At 39.2% G+C, this 16,290-nt stretch overlaps 3 protein-coding genes across 3 annotated transcripts; 1 reads left to right on the forward strand and 2 right to left on the reverse strand.

Moving 5' to 3' along the window:
• Positions 1-1,322: 1,322 nt before the first annotated feature.
• On the reverse strand, positions 1,323-3,085 carry LOC104951018 (leucine-rich repeat, immunoglobulin-like domain and transmembrane domain-containing protein 2). Its single transcript, XM_010777646.1, has 2 exons — positions 2,304-3,085; positions 1,323-2,110 (listed from the first exon to the last, which is right to left on the reverse strand). The coding sequence occupies exons 1-2, from the start codon at positions 3,070-3,072 to the stop codon at positions 1,323-1,325; spliced, it is 1,557 nt and encodes a 518-aa protein (XP_010775948.1). The 5' UTR covers positions 3,073-3,085.
• Positions 3,086-4,859: 1,774 nt separating this feature from the next.
• On the reverse strand, positions 4,860-7,794 carry lrit1b (leucine-rich repeat, immunoglobulin-like and transmembrane domains 1b). The gene is made up of 4 exons (XM_010777647.1): positions 7,673-7,794; positions 6,852-7,312; positions 6,256-6,561; positions 4,860-6,106 (listed from the first exon to the last, which is right to left on the reverse strand). Exons 1-4 carry the CDS (start codon positions 7,792-7,794, stop codon positions 5,043-5,045), a joined length of 1,953 nt encoding a protein of 650 aa, XP_010775949.1. The 3' UTR covers positions 4,860-5,042.
• A 4,389-nt stretch (positions 7,795-12,183) lies between these two features.
• Positions 12,184-16,290, forward strand: rgrb (retinal G protein coupled receptor b). Its single transcript, XM_010777648.1, has 7 exons — positions 12,184-12,602; positions 12,845-13,001; positions 13,623-13,744; positions 14,070-14,223; positions 14,404-14,521; positions 15,224-15,337; positions 15,545-16,290. The coding sequence occupies exons 1-7, from the start codon at positions 12,527-12,529 to the stop codon at positions 15,686-15,688; spliced, it is 885 nt and encodes a 294-aa protein (XP_010775950.1). The 5' UTR covers positions 12,184-12,526; the 3' UTR covers positions 15,689-16,290.

Consider the following 16,290-nt stretch of genomic DNA (forward strand, 5'->3'; position numbering starts at 1 on the left):
GAGAAACAGGACTTATTCCTGAAAAAGAAACCTAGCCTAACCCTCAGTTTTTTAAGCAGGTTATTGACATGACGTTTAAAAGTGAGACAATCATCAAGCCAGATACCAAGGTATTTGTAACAGGTAACCACTTCAATTTTGATTCCTTGCGTAGTTACAATATCTACAACAGGCTCTGGTGTCTTTTTAGCTTTTGAAAAGAGCATTACCTTGATTTTATCAACATTTAAAAGAAGCTTTAGTTCAGAGAGCTGAGTCTGAATAATGTTAAAAACTGCTTGCAATTCAACAACAGCCTCCTTAACACACTATTTTAAAATTAAAAGTCATAGTATAGTACGTCAAAAATATTAGAAAAGATGTCAGTGTATAGTATGTCAAATTGTATTAATTTAAGTTTAAATAAAAGCAGAAGTAGTAGATTTTTTTAAAAAGACCCTCTACAGTATATGCCTACAATTGATGCAGAGAGACACGGTGGGCTCGGAGCTGTCATTACATGGAAATATCATGTCCTGCTGACTAGGATTCAGATAGAAAACCGCTTTAATCTGCTTACGAGTGTATGTATAAATGCACGGGAAAACACAGCTTATGTAAAAAAATCAGAGTATGTCTCAGCATTTGTCTCTGACTTCCCTTTAATCCTAACAGCATTTCATTCCATTACAAGACATCAAATCTGGAATCTGCCAAAAGAAACACAATGAAAAAGGTTTTATTTAAAATGAATTAAAATGTACACAACATAGATTTGTACATGTTTTACATTTAGCATATTTTTTCATTTAGTATCAAAACTACAGAAATATCAAATGCATTTTATCACAAAGTTCTTCTATTAACACAGATATTAACAAACTCTCCTTATAATATGGAAGAAAGGCATCTCCACTTTGAGCTATTAGCTTGAGATATATATATATTTACAGCATGAGTCAACTTAAAATAGCCCGATGGTGCCTGTTATGTGTTAGTGTTACAATTCAGTCGCAGAGTTTTCCGACAAATAAGAACCCTGCAAAATAAAAAAACATCTCAAAGAATATGCAATCAAACTTATCATTGATCTTGATTCAAGAATTCTCAAAGTGTGTTTGTGTTTTTTCATCCAGATGTTTGAAAGAGATGTTGAGAATTATGAAGTTACCTTTACAACAGCAGTAATCTTTGTTAAATGATCCTAGTTTTTAAGAATACGGTATTTTTCCGGAAAACCGAATGCTCAGCCCTGTGACTGAACCAGCAATATGATACATTAGAAGGAAGCACACTTACATTATTTACAAATACACATCTATGTACAGTTGTAGATTTAGATGCTAGTAGAGCTGAGCTGCACTTCCTCCTTTGCACCTGTCCTCAGACTTCCGCCTCTTTTTCGGCTTTTCTTCCGAGTCCCTGCACAGGCCTTCATCGCTGGCTGCCTGCAGGCTGTCAAAGGTCCCCTGCCTCTCGGTCCCCTGGAGGTTTCCCCCATGCAGCCTGCGCTTCTTCCACAGATTCACGCAGCGATCGAAGCAGCTGAACCTGGCCTCCGTGGTGCAGGCGAACATGCCCACTGGTACTGCCAACACCATGGCGCACACAATGACGATAATGTGGATGAGCCTCTCTCTTTGCTCCAGCTCACTGATGTCACTTCCTGTCACAAACACAATGCACTGGCCTTCCTTTGGCTTGTGGTTCTTTAAGGTCACGCACACCTCGTACTTGGTGACAGGAAGCAGGTCGTTGAGGCTGTAGGTGTTGATGCCGGGGCCGATATAGATCATCTCCTTCTTGGGTAAATCAAATTTACCAAAGTGGATGGTGAACCAGGTTTCTGCTAGGTTGTCTGTTTCTGCGTGCCACTCCAGGGTGATACCGTAAACTGTCTGCTTGGCAATGCGGATGTCAATGTTGGAATTTTCCTCGGACGACACCGTGGGAACAGGTGGAGGGAGAAGAGCAGAGGAGTTGAAGGGGCTGATATTAACCGTGATGGCGACAGAGGAGTTGCCAATGAAATTGTTGACAGTGCAGGTATAGAGTCCTTGGTCTGCTAGGTGAAGAGAGGGGATCACCAGCTCTGAGGTGATGGTCTCGTCGTCTGTGTTGGTCTCTGTGGCTGCAAGGAGAAACCATAGAGTCAGAGGTTTGTTTACATGCGATATAGTCATAGTAAGGTAACACTGAAACGGTATTGTTCCTGAATCTTTTCATTATAGATGCAGCCTGAGTTTGACATACATCACACTAAGTTCTCCGGGAGCAGATTCACAACAGTTTAATGGATGGTAGTAATAAAAAATAAATCTTACCCGCAAATCCTCTTATAATCTTTAGACTATACATCCACTTAATGGTTGGACCTGGCCTGGCCTTTACTAAGCATGTGAGCGTTGCATTTGCTCCGAGAGGTAAAGTGATGTTAGTCTCTGGGGCAGAGGCCACTGGCTTCATGCAAGTTTTTAACTGGATCTCATGGAAGAACTTGTCAGCTTTGGAGGCGGGGCCTGAGCACATCAAATAAGAGTTCATGAGAATGATGGGAGGGCTGACCGTCCTGATGAATTCAACAAAGCCTTTGAGACGACAATCGCACAACCAGGGGTTGTCATGCAGTGCCAAAACCACATTTGAGACCACGCCTTCTTTCCCCCATGTTTTTTCTGCAGTTTGGTAAAGAGGCCAATTCATGAAGACATCTTTTGATATCACACTAAGCTGATTGAAGGATAAATCTAAGTAGGTCAGTGCAGGTAAATGTCTCAGAGCGTGTTCGGGCAGGACATCCAGTCGATTGTGCTTCAGGTCCAAAATCTTCAGTTTTGGCGTGTCCTGAAACGCTGTCCATGTTACTGAAGTCAGCTTGTTCCCTTGCAGTCGGAGCTCGGTCAGGTTTGCCAGCCCATCCAGACTTTTAACGTTCATCAAGGTGATCTCATTAAAATTCAACCAGAGGAACTCCAAGGCACTAACTTTAGAGAAAGATCCCTGCGGTAACTCGGTCAGGTGGCAGTTTTCAATTCGGATTTTAGTGAAATCATGTGGGATGTTGTCTGGGATACGTCCCATGGAGGTTTCCATACATAGTAAAGACCTAGAATGGAAATGTGGGATATTTGTAGACAATTAAAGTGTTTATTTTATATATCTACTCATGTACATGCACCATTTGTGCAAATTGTAAGATATTGTTCACAAAGAGCTACTAACTGGTAGCATTGGGGTTAACACATAACCTACTTTAAGAGATTGTATAGTTTCAATGTTCACCTACCTTCCCAAGTTGTCATCTGTGCAAGAGCAACCGGTCAAACAAGTTGATGATCCAGTGGTGAAAGGATAAAATACCAAAGTGATACGTAATGCGACACCAAAGTTGTCCATATTCCCGGAGGAGCATGTGAAATAGGCCTGTGAGGGCAGGACAAGGGCTGCGTGGAAGAAAGCCTATTACTTTAATCTTCATTGACGTAACACTTAAGACACCGAGTGACATGTGAGACACACAGGAGACAGGAAAGGTATAGCAATAGTACACCTTGTCTGGAAAACATCTTCAGATTAGCTCAAAAGAAGGACAACACAATATGTTCAATCAAAATGGCTTAGCACCAGTGTATTTGTCCCCTACCAAAGCACAGGCATTGACAGGAGGGCCATCTGTATTAAGCGGGCCGGAACCGGTCAGGCTTAGCCGCACAGAGAGACAGAGCCGCACAGAGACAGAGAGACAGATGTCTGGAGAGGACTGTAATCTGACCTCTCTAATCTGAACACTGGGTATCTCTCAGGTTGTTAAATCAGCATAAAAAACAAGTGTGAAAACAGACAACATCTATAGTCCTTGAGTTTCCTACATATCCATGTTCTTTATTCCCGCGCATGCTAGTTTTGACAAAGCAGACAAAGACATTAATCCGCTATTGGTAATCTCAGCAATCTCCATATTATCATACACATGTTAAATTAAGTATTGATAATTGTGTTTGTTTACGTGCATGGCAGTACAATTCATCCAGAGACAATTGCAAACTTTCTTGAAATAATGCTATCTAGCTAGTTCTGATTAAGGGAATTTGATCCAGGATTTTTTATTAACTTTTTTGTTAACATTTTATATTCTAGACTTTCAAGTTAAATTCATTACACCTAAATCTTTTTCAGAGAATGCAGGTGTGGTTGATGCTTCACATGTTAACAGGCCTAAACAAAGCTCGCTAGCTGCTCTGAGAGCTATGCTAACAGGTCTAATGTTTACCGTCTTAGTTTAGTGTTTAAGCATGTGCTACTTAGCCATGAACACAGAATTAGTGCTTAGTGACTTTGGCTGTACCATACATTAGCATGTAATGTCCCTTTAGTTAGCAACATGCATTATGCAACGTGCCAGCAAGCTAATTTTTGCTTCATTCAAGATGAATATTGCTCTATCTATATTTTGCGAAGAAAGAAAAAACTTGGGAGCATACATCAATATGAAAAATGTTTATTTTTATATAGTACATTCATGTATATAGACATTTATTTTTGGTCACAAATATTTACACATTATAAAATGTACAATATTTTAGGTTTTTTGACCCAACATTAAACCTGGCACATTAACGTACTTACATAGAAAATATACTTATAACTGCTGCTTCATCATCTCTCTAAATACTTAGTTTTTAAAACAGATTTTAACACAATGCAGAAGTTACATTTTGGAAAAATTGAAATTATTTGATTTCAAAAAGTTAAGGTCAACATTTTCCTCTGCAAAAAAAACTTTAAAAGTGCATGATGAATACAAAAAAAAGTTATTTATTACAAACATACTGTACACACAACATGTAAATGAACCGTGTCACTGTGTTTATTTTCCCTTTTTCGTGGACCACCAAATGAATGCTTGTTTTTATTCCTACAAGGCATTAAATCAACTCCATACATCCAATCAGTGTCCGCTGTCCTCAGTCTTTCAAGTCTCTGAGCACAGCAGTAATCTATTCCCATCGTAAACCGTTAGAAAACAAAGTGCATCATCTGGAAGTTGAGGCATTCGTTTGGTTTTAGCAGAAGTACTCGTTAGGTGGCCCCTCGTTCCTGGCTGTGGCCTCGGAGTCAACACTGGACCTCGCTGAGAGCAACCTGTTGGATTCATCAAGGTTCATCCTGGTCAGATACTCGCCCTCCACCCCTTTACCTTTGGCCCCGGGGCCCAGGGTCTCAAACGTCACGTACGCGTCCTGAATTTCTTTGGACTCTCGCCCCAGTAGCTTTTTGCACTGCTTTTTTAACGCCCCGCAGCACACGATCAGTGTCAGGGGGACGGCGATCACACATGCCACTGTTATCACCACCACATTAATGAGCTTCTGAGTGCCGCTAGCACTGGCTGCTTCATCTGTTGAGAAGATTACACACTGCTCCTTTTTCGGGATCAGGCCCTTGACGCAAACACAGGCAATGTACTTTGTTTTAGGCACAAGACCGGCAATGGTGATTCGGTTCTTCCCGGCGGCTACGTTCAGCCGACGCATGTCTCTCTCGCCAAATACAGCATAAAGGACGCTGAATTCTGTGATGTTTGTGGCTGTAGGGGCTCGCCAGTTCAAAGAGACGGTATGGTCCGTGTCGCCAATCACTTTCACCGAGCGCACTACCCTTTTCTCCGGAACTTGCTGTAAGGATGAGGCATTGGCTGCCAGGTTGCTCAGAGCGCCCACCTCCACCGGTTTCTGAGGGTCTGCTGCCTTGCCTTTACCCTTAGAAGCACCATCAGAGATGCTGTAGCTCTCAATCTCATACTTCCCAGTAACTCCTTTGCTATTTAGAGGTTCGATTATGGGCCGAGCAGCTGTGGTGGTTGGTGGAGGAACGTATCTGGCAATAAGTTTCTCCTGGTATGCCGCTCTTCCCATTCCCCCAGGTTTCTTCCCTTTTGTTTTCTTGGAGACAGCAGCAATCGATTCCTCCGACTGAATGGAATCTGTAATCACCAAAGAGATAATGGCGTCTGCAGTGCCCACAAAGTTGGTTGCTTTGCACACATATTTCCCAGAATCTCTGTAGGCGACTGCAGGGACACTCAGAATCGACCATATGATGCCCTCCTTCGAAATCTCTTCCTGAACTGTATAATACAAAGGGCAGACGATCAGTGATTAGTTAAATAGATTAGCACAAAAAGAACAGCTTTAATCTCATTGACACTTTCACTATCAACAGAAATAGATCATGTTCTATTCTAAGCACATCTGGAAGTAGATCAGCAGAACTTACTGGTGCCGTTCATCTTCTTGCCATCAGCGCGGCTCCAAGACAGCTCGGGAATGGGGACTCCAACTGTGCCACAGCGCAGCAGGACGTTGTTGCCCAGTGACGAGCGTACACGAGCCACGGCCGTGTGCACCCGTGGGCCCTGACACCTCTGCAGCTCCACCTCAGTGAAAAGAACCCCTGACAAACTCTCTGGATCCGCGCACCGCAGCCTGGTGTCGATGAGAGCAACAGATGATGATGGAGATTTCTGAAACTCGACCAGATCGTACAGTCGGCAGTCACACATCCACGGATTGTCATGGAGACCTGCAGGGGAAATCAAGTGACAAACAGCAGTCAGTAAAACAAAAAGAGTGCTGTCACCATAGTCCAGTACATTTTCCTAAGCACAACAAAAACAAGTAGTACCAGGACCAAGTACATGTGGCTGTTTGTTTAAATGAAAACATTCATCGTCATTACGACATGACACACATAATTAGACTAATCCCTAATTTAGCTTTAAATGCCTCTAATGTCAAAGAACTGGTCGTCATGCAAGGCAGCTTAAAAATAATAAGTTCTTGTGTCCCAATATGTCACCGCTTGATCCTCACCGAGAATTAGTTTAGAGGAATCTGCTTCCTGGGATGGCTTCACACTCAGCCACAATGTGAGAACTTCAGAGGGAACTGTGTTCAGAGTGTTGCTGGATAAATCCAGATAGGTGAGATTCTTTATGTAAATAGTGGCATCGGCTGGGATGGCAGAGATCTTGTTGTTGTGTAAGTCCAGGAGCCTCAGGGTTGGCATGTCAGTCAGAGACTCCCAGGGGAAGGAGGTCAGAGAGTTGCCATCTAGCCGGAGCTCATCCAGGTTGTACAGACCCCGGAAACTGTCCACATTCAGTGTATTCAGTGAATTAAAAGACATCCATAAAAACTCCAGGTTGTTGAGGTAGTGGAAGTTGTCACTTGAAATCCGTGTGATTGCTGTCTTTTCAATTCGCAGCTTCGATGTGTCACTGGGAAAATTTGGAGGAACCACAGTGATCTCTGGGTCATTGCAAAGTACACTCCTGCAGAAAATAACACAAATATAATTAATTAAATGTTCAGTTAGGAGGAACTAAATCAATGCTTCTTTAAAATTGGAGGGTGGATTTTATAATACAAAATATGTTTTCAGCCTTCATTTTGGATTTAAAATAACACAGTTCTGCAGATATTTGAGAAAAACGTAGTAACCTATTGTTTAGTAACAAGCAAAGGAGATTAAAGGGCCACTCCAAGTTAATCCTCCACTATACAGAGTGACAGGACAGAAGAAGGCTTCCGTGAAAATCACTTTGGCACGCACTAAAGAATAACACATGCGGACCTACTGAGAGTTAAATCCAACGACTATAATGCTTAATTTAATAAATTGACATATTTACCTTGCTTTTGATCCGTCGCTTAATTTGTGGTAGAAGCAGCTGCATTGTGCAGGACATGAACTGCACAGCAAAGGGAGAAAAACTAAAGCCAGACAAAAAGCAGCAGTAAAATGTCGACTCATTTTTAAACCTGCAAGCTACAAAAGGCTAAGCAGCTAAACTACAATTTAAAAAAAAGGCGCTACAGCTCGCGGTTAACGGGGCATGGGATGCATCGTGGTGGATTGCAGGCTCACAGCTCCATACTGCTCTGACTGGTCTGAATCCTGAGATAAAAAGGATAGGCAGGGATTAGTGAAGGGACTTGGGTTATTTTCAATCACACGATAAGGCTATTGCTTCCTGAACCCTGATAGGCTGCACCGTTTTTACTTTTATTCTCTGAAGAATACTTTCCAATAGTTGATTGGATGGTTTATTGTAGACACGTAAAACTGTACCGCACATAAATAAAGTGGAAGCATACAACTCTATCTGCATATAGTTTACCTTAATGGATAATTGAAACAATTTATTTTGCCGGATAGAATCATTTAAAAAGGCGAATTCCTAGACACAAATGAAATATATATTCTTTTTTTTTTTTTGTTTTTGAGTAAACACTATTAGAGTGATGGGACACCTACCTCAAAGTAGTCACCAAAAACAGATCACAACTCTGATATGAAAACCCAGGAATGTTTTACAGTTTCAGGACATGTTCATCTTTTCTTGGTATGTTAGCCTGTACTAAAATAATGGCTTTTTATATACGTAGTCGTGCATTGATAATGTTTAGTACATGCTGACAGGTTGAATCAGCATTCAGAAAATGTGCAATACACGACCACTAGATGGCAGTGGAGAGTTTCTGCAGGCACCTATTGTCTTGTGTTACTCACTTTCTTTATATTAATCCCAAAACTTCTTTAAACAAGAACAAATATATCACTATGTAACCATATACAGTTGATCACTGGGTTTAAATAAATATAAAATAAACCATGCTTTTTAGTAATGTAATAATCATGTGAGAATATTCTTGCATTATTATTTATTTATGATGCTGTATTATGTTATTATCATTTGCATTAATATTCTGTAGAACATATTAGTATTTTATCTATGACACACTTTATGAGGACAGAAGTGTTGTCACGGTTTCTGAATTTTTTCCCAGGTGCAGAGGTTTAGACACAGCCGTGCAACAGGATTTGAAATCCTTTAATCCAGTCATCTCTCTGTCTCTTATTAATACATCTTTGTTCTATTTCTTTCAGGAGGGTTGTCCTAGGCCAAAGGAAAAACATAAATCCAAGAATAAATGTTCTCATAGCCCAAGTCTGTGTACAGCTTGAAAATCCCACTATCTGGAGAAAGTGAAATAGTACAGAAAAGCAATTGGCCAAAATTGGATGCACAATTGCTCAACAAGGGGACCTATTATGTAAAATCCACTTTTTCACGTATTTTATACATAAACATGTGTCCCCTCTGTGTAAAGAGATTTTGCAAGTTTCAGTAAAAAATTCCCCCTCTCTTTTTCTCCTGATCCATTTATATAAAAACCTGTCTGAAAAGGAACTGATCAGATTTTGGCCACTTTATGATGTCATAACGATGTCATTGGCTTGTGTAACCATTAGCCAATAACCAACCAAGGTAACAAAAAAAAAAAAAGAATAATAGGGACCTTTAAGTTAAAGTGGAAACACCAATTAAAAAATATTCCAAAAAGTCCTGCATTCAAAATATTGCTGAAGTAAAAATACATGAATTATTCAGCAATAATATATATCAGCAAATTGATCAAAGTGTCAAAAGTAAAAGTATTAATTATACATTGTACACACACTTATTTCAGTTATATTATTGTTTGTGTGTAGGGATGACAATACAAGTGAATGTGCAGTTACTTTCCATCATGGCATTATATTCTTATGGTAAATGTAAAATGGGACAAAATATCTAGCATCAAATTACAGTGGAATGATAATTAATACTCCTCCCTCTTAGTTGTTGAGGAGAAAAAGCACCCTAATGCCGTATTTCTGTGATACTTGACAGGAATAAACCAAAACATTAGTACAGTTTTTCATCTCACTCCTGTTCTCTGGAGTCTGTCGGTGTAAAGGTTAACAGTGGACCATTGTTTAGTTGCCAAACCAACAGATTATGACGATGTGATTAACTATTGGTCAATGCATCAATGTGTAAGCACTGCAAGCTTGCAAGCACTTTGGAGAAATAAAAAAGAAATATTACAGACAGGGTTTGTAATATTTGATTCAGTCGAGTTACAGTTCATTTCCTCATTTGTTGCTAGCCTCCTGCTAAGATCATATTGATTAACAAAGTAAATGAGATAAGGATTTCTTCCTGGAAGATAAGGCTTTATTGTACTAAAGAATAGTTTGTTGTCAACTACGGTAGGCATCAAACAGTACACGAAAGGAAAGTACAAAAATGAAGTTGTTCAGATAAATCTTCTCTAAATTTAAAAGTACATCTTTGACGTTGGTTTTGAGGATATTTGCAATCGATCAATCCACTCTATTCATGTTGTTGGTGATATTGGTTTAGGCCGGCTATTATTTCCTCACACTCAGCTGTAGAAGATTAACAGATTGTTGTATTTAAACATTTGCATTGTGAAACAGGGACTGTGCAGCTCTATGGACTTGACTGTGAACATTGTATATCCTACTGTTGTGATTGGGCATAAGACGAAATATCTGATACACACATCATATGCTCAAAATGTTGTATTTTATCTGTAATATTGAGCAGTGTCAGAGCAGTGATAAGCATCCACTCTGCAGCTCTTTTGTCTGTATGTGAGGAAGTCTGTAACGGTACGGCTCACTGAGCTCTAACTCAGGACAATATGGATGGTTTGTGAAAAGGGTATTATAAGTCTACCGGGACACATCATGACTTCATAGTTAATGAGTTTGTGGTAATCTGTTGGCAGATTAGTTATGCAATCAGACTCCCCAACTGTTACATTTTTAAATGTAAGGGCTGCCTCAAGTCAAATGTCAATTTCCAGATGCACGTGATACTGAGGGTTATTTTGGTGAACAGAAATGAATACGTTTGTGATTAATTCTTAGATGTCTTTATTACTTAATGTGGCTAGTAAGTGTGGCTCTATAGTAAAGTTTGTGTTGTTGTGAGTTGTTTAATTTATTGACTGTACATCCATAATTTATATATTTTGTGAAAAGATTAAAACAGGGTTTCCTCATTAAAGGTTTATAAAACATGCAAACTTTGAGCTGAAACCTCAGATTCCAATTGTTGAAAATAACATTGATTCTCTGTAAGGCAACAGAAATGTGTCCATAACATGTCTTAAAAGTAAATGATACAGCATGTGAGGGTTGTATTCTGTCTAAATGACTAGTGTTGATATCTGGTAGTTGGAACTAAGGGGCCTTTTACGTGGATTATTAATGAAAGTGAGTTTATACATTGGTGACATTTCTTTCCTGTGCAATAGCAGGTACACATCTCGTTATGCTGTTGTAACCCTATATACTTAACAACATAGGCCTATAACTGTTTGTAATATGTGCGTACCACTTTACAATAAGACTCTTATAAAGGGTTTACAAATAGTTTGTACTTCATTTATTAATTAGGTTGTGAATACTTTATACATCATTAATAAGCTTTTATAAGACATGAGATAAACAGGGCAACTGGGACCGGTTGCTTGCCAAATAGTGAGCCCACATGTATCTGTACTGCTAAACCTTATTATAAATGGTAGTGTTTTACACTTTACAATAAGGCTCCCTTTTGGCAGTTATAAATGTTAGTAATAAATAAATGGTCATAAAGAGATGCCAAGAAACATCAAGATGGATGGGGGGAGAATCAACTCAGTGAACAACAGATACCAAGGATGTTGGCTGATGAAGAAGACGAAGTAAGCTAGGTAGCCAATATAAGGCTTAGTCACCTTGCCAAATAGTGAGCCTGTGTTGATGTATGAAAACTATGTTAGAACTGGTTTATAAATGGTTCTTAATGATTAATTAAGTGTTTACAACCTAATTAATAACCTAATTATAAACCCTTTTTGAATCCTTTATAATGGTAGTCTTATTGTAAAGTGGTACCAATATGGGTATACACACAAATGTATACAATTAATTTAGTTGTTGACGTTTTAAAATAAAAAACCTAGATCAAATTTAAATGCGCAGTTCCTTATTATATTCATGGATAAAGTAAAAAAAACGGTCCAATAATACATTATTTATATGGCCCAAAACTAAAAATGTGCTTCAGACATCGGAGAGACATGTCAATGAGCAGTAATAACATGAAGCTAAAATAACCATTACATGGTCATTCTACTTATGTTGTGATATGTGAAGTGAAACCTACAATATGTGGGGTTAACATGCTTCTTGGTGTCTCACATCTTTGCTAATCGATACACTTTCGTGGAAAACAACATTTCCCATGTTTCCATCCCCCCCGCCCCATTAACCACAGCATCATAAGAGCGTCAGCCGAGCCAAGTTGTTGAGGGAAAAGTTCGTCTCTCCAGAAGTTTTCCTGCTGTGGCCATACATTCACTCAAATTGACCAAAATCACAGCTGAGCTCTGAATCAACAAACCTGAACCCAAGAGTTGAGCAGCAAACGCGCAAACTTTTGGTGATCGCACATTTGCAGAAAGTTTGCTCGTTAGGACATTCTTTGGGGGATTTCAGGAGGGGTTAACTAAGATTAGTGTCTTTGTGCTTTTTCACGTGAAAGAGCCTTTATAAGGCGTCGTTTTGCAGCAGACGGTGGTGCGTTACACGGGAAAAGGACCTGTTTTTTTATGCAAAAGTTTGATTTGTGTACTTCAATATGGCATCGTATTCATTACCGGAGGGATTCACGGAGTTTGATATGTTTACATACGGCTCGGCGCTTCTTGTTGGGGGTAAGTGAGTTCAACGAGCACACCGGAATGTTGAGACAATTAAAGGGACAGTTCACTCTGAATTCCCCTAAATAATAAAAGCATCTTAAATCAGGAAATCCCAACCTTTCATGTTGTTCTCATTGTGATGTTAACAATTAAGCTGGTGATATTATGTACAACCTTACAAAGAACTGTGCTGATAAACTCTGACTAATAACAGTGAAAACTAAATAGACATGTGTTTTCTTTTTTTACTTCAGGCCTGCTTGGATTTCTCCTAAATGCTATCAGCATCTTGGCTTTTGTCAGAGTGAAGGAGTTGCGAACTCCCAGCAACTTCTTTGTGTTCAACCTGGCTGTGGCTGACCTCTTATTGAATATTAATGGACTCACAGCTGCGTATTCGAGCTACCTCAGGTATCAAAGATGACTTCTTTATACAAAGGCCTCTTGTTCTTTATACAAAGGCCCCTTGTATTTGATATTAGCCAATGGGTTGCACAAACTAAATAACCTTTTGGGTTTCACAATCCAAACTCCACTTTATTCAGGGTGGAACGATAATTTTTTTCTACATATCTATTTGCAGGTTACCTAATAGGATCTTAATTTAAATGTTGCAACATTTACTTTTGTAACATCCTGCTAAAGCCTCAGCAGGCCAGATGAACACACTAGGGGCCCCTATTGACCCCCCTTATTGTGTTGACCCCATTATGAACTGTGTATGAACCCTACACCATTTGTTCTTTAAAATGAACCATGTTAGCACCAAAACTGCAATAGTAAGACACATGATTAAAGTTTATTTTTGAATGACTGTTTTGGTGAACACCTAGAGTTTTTACCTTTTCAGGACTGAATAAAGAGCACATCACTCTTCGGGTCTCACATATTACTATTTGTCTATGTTTTCAAGATTGTTTCCAACATGCTTTTACAGCCTGATGTAGTCGTATAGGAAATGTTTGTAATATTTGGTGTAGGCAACACCCCCATACATGCTGGAGAATGATCAAAGTTTGTTGTCCTCTCTAGATATTGGCCATTTGGTCAAAATGGATGTGCCCTTCATGGTTTTCAGGGCATGATAGCGGTCCTTGCCTCCATCAGTTTCATGGCTGCCCTCTCTTGGGACAGGTATCACCAGTACTGCACCAGTGAGTACGATACATCACCAGAAAGGTTCCACTGTAATATAAAACATCACTAAAGTAAACCCATTTAATACACTGAATTACACAAACCAATGAATAAATATTATAGAAGGCATTTGTATTTTTATTGTCATCAATATTCCATTGAGCTCTTAGAACATTTAAATAAACAATGCACTAACCGAATGTCTCAGATTCAGTCTTTTTATTGCAATAGAAATAGCAAAAAAAGTCATTACACACGTTATTAGCTATTTCTAAACAAACAGATATTTCATCAAATGTCTACTCACATCCAAGTGACAGTATGTATGCGTTTATTCTGTAGAACAGAAGCTCTTCTGGAGCACCACGGTGACGATGACCATCATCATCTGGGTTCTGTCCATCTTCTGGGCTGCTGTTCCTCTCATGGGATGGGCCGCCTATGACTTTGAGCCTATGAGGACCTGCTGCACACTGGACTACACCAGAGGGGACAGGTGCAGTTTAGAAATATGCAATGCTATCAAAACTAGAATGTTGGCTTAGTCAAAATGGCCAGTTTTCAGTTTTTCATCACAATAAATTCACAATGCAATGCCTATATTCAGCAGAAAATGACAAAACAACACCTGCACTAGGTATTGCTAATTATTTTCCTCTTTGTTTCTTTTCAACAGGGACTATATGACCTACATGCTGACCCTGACGCTGCTCTACTTGATGTTCCCCGCTTATATCATGATGTCATGTTACGACGCCATCAACAAGCACTTCAAAAAGATCCATCACCACAGGGTACATGTGCTAGATATATTTTAAAAGGAACTTCCACTTCTTTTTGTTTTGATGTTAGATCAGTTTGACAGAAGAAAATGCCCTTTTCTAATTATCAACCTGAACTCTCCTGTCTTGTTTGAGTTGTTCCTATTGTAGCTTACACAGTGGCCATTTTAATTGTCATACTTGGAGATGCTAACACAATGAGGCCGCCAACATGTCAGTAGCTACTTAAGTTGAATGTGTGAATTGACCTCCAATCCTTAACAACAACAACAATACAACAACTACTATTACTGTTAGCAAGGTAGTCACATTTGAGTGTTTTACTTACCTTACAGCAGCAATGAGGTAAATAGCATTCAAGGTTAAAGGAATAGTTTGAAACTTTGGGAATTGCTGTGATCCTCCTTCTTGCAAACATAAAAACAACATTATTCTCACGTCTATAACTAGTAGGTATTAAACTTAGCTTAGCATAAAACATCTAGACTGTCTTTGTGCAGAGGTAAACATATATCTAAACACCTTTTGAAGTTAACTAATGAATATGTTGTATTTCATTATTCTTGCACAAAGCTCAGTGTTTAGAGAGTTATGCACTACAAATATATATTTTCTGACTACAGTGACATTGTTATAACCAAACTATCCAAGTTCTATTTCCACTACATTTAATGTGTACAGCAACAGTAACACTTAATGAACTTTGTTCTCCAGTTTAACACCAAGGTGCCGTTGAGGGTGATGCTGATGTGCTGGGGCCCCTACGTCGCCATGTGTGTCTACGCCTGCTTCGAGGATGTAACCGTCGTATCTCCCAAGCTAAGAATGGTAAGCACTTTTTTTGTTTAATTTAACATACCATTTGGTGAGAAAATACCCTACAGAAAAAAAGAATTGACTGCTAATTTCTATCTCTGTGGGGCCTTATCTGCCAATACTTTGTTTTAATTATGGCCACTGAGGCAGAAATGAGACCCAAACTTGTACTGCCCTTTAAATCAAGTACTAACACAGAGAAAATCCTTGTGTTCACAGGTGCTTCCAATTATTGCGAAGACAAACCCCTTCTTCAACGCTCTCCTCTACTCATTTGGAAATGAGTTCTACAGAGGCGGCGTGTGGCACTTCCTCACCGGAGTGAAGATTGTTCAACCGGATATTAAGTCAAAGCCAAAATAAAAGTCCTAAACAAACATTTGTCTTGTTGTAAACATAATTAAGCTCTGATGCCTGTACAGTTGTTATATTTTCATGTGTGGACTGACAGCTGAAACTCATGACAATCTCTGCATTTTTTACACCTGAGTAAGATTTGTGTAAATTAGCTAAATGTGTTGCATGTAATGTAATAACTTTCCAATGACTGCATTCTACAATGTGTCTTTAATCTGCTCCCCCGTACATGTTAGACCACCTACAATAAACACTTTGTATTGCTGCTCTCATAATGTATGCTCCATCTACTTTAAAGCCACATTGTTTTAAAGCTGAATAGCTGAGCTGCTTTGAGTAGGAAGTCTAATTTCTACATGTAACCTGCCTCCAGACATACCCTCACTGTGTAGGTGGTTCATAGTGATGTAACTTCTATATATGGTAAGAAAAGCAGAGACTGTGTTAAGACTGTATTATGCAATTATACTACGTGTAAACAACTGGGGTAAAGTAAACTTAAACTAATTTGAAAGAATCCGACTATTTAAATCCATAAACTGATAAATGAAGAGGTAGATACTGTGTTAGATCTCATGTTGGATTGCCTTGTAGCTTAACAAAATAAA

This window comes from Notothenia coriiceps, unplaced genomic scaffold (assembly GCF_000735185.1).
Source record: "Notothenia coriiceps isolate Sejong01 unplaced genomic scaffold, NC01 NC01_scaffold00018425, whole genome shotgun sequence".
NCBI classification, from domain to species: domain Eukaryota; kingdom Metazoa; phylum Chordata; class Actinopteri; order Perciformes; family Nototheniidae; genus Notothenia; species Notothenia coriiceps.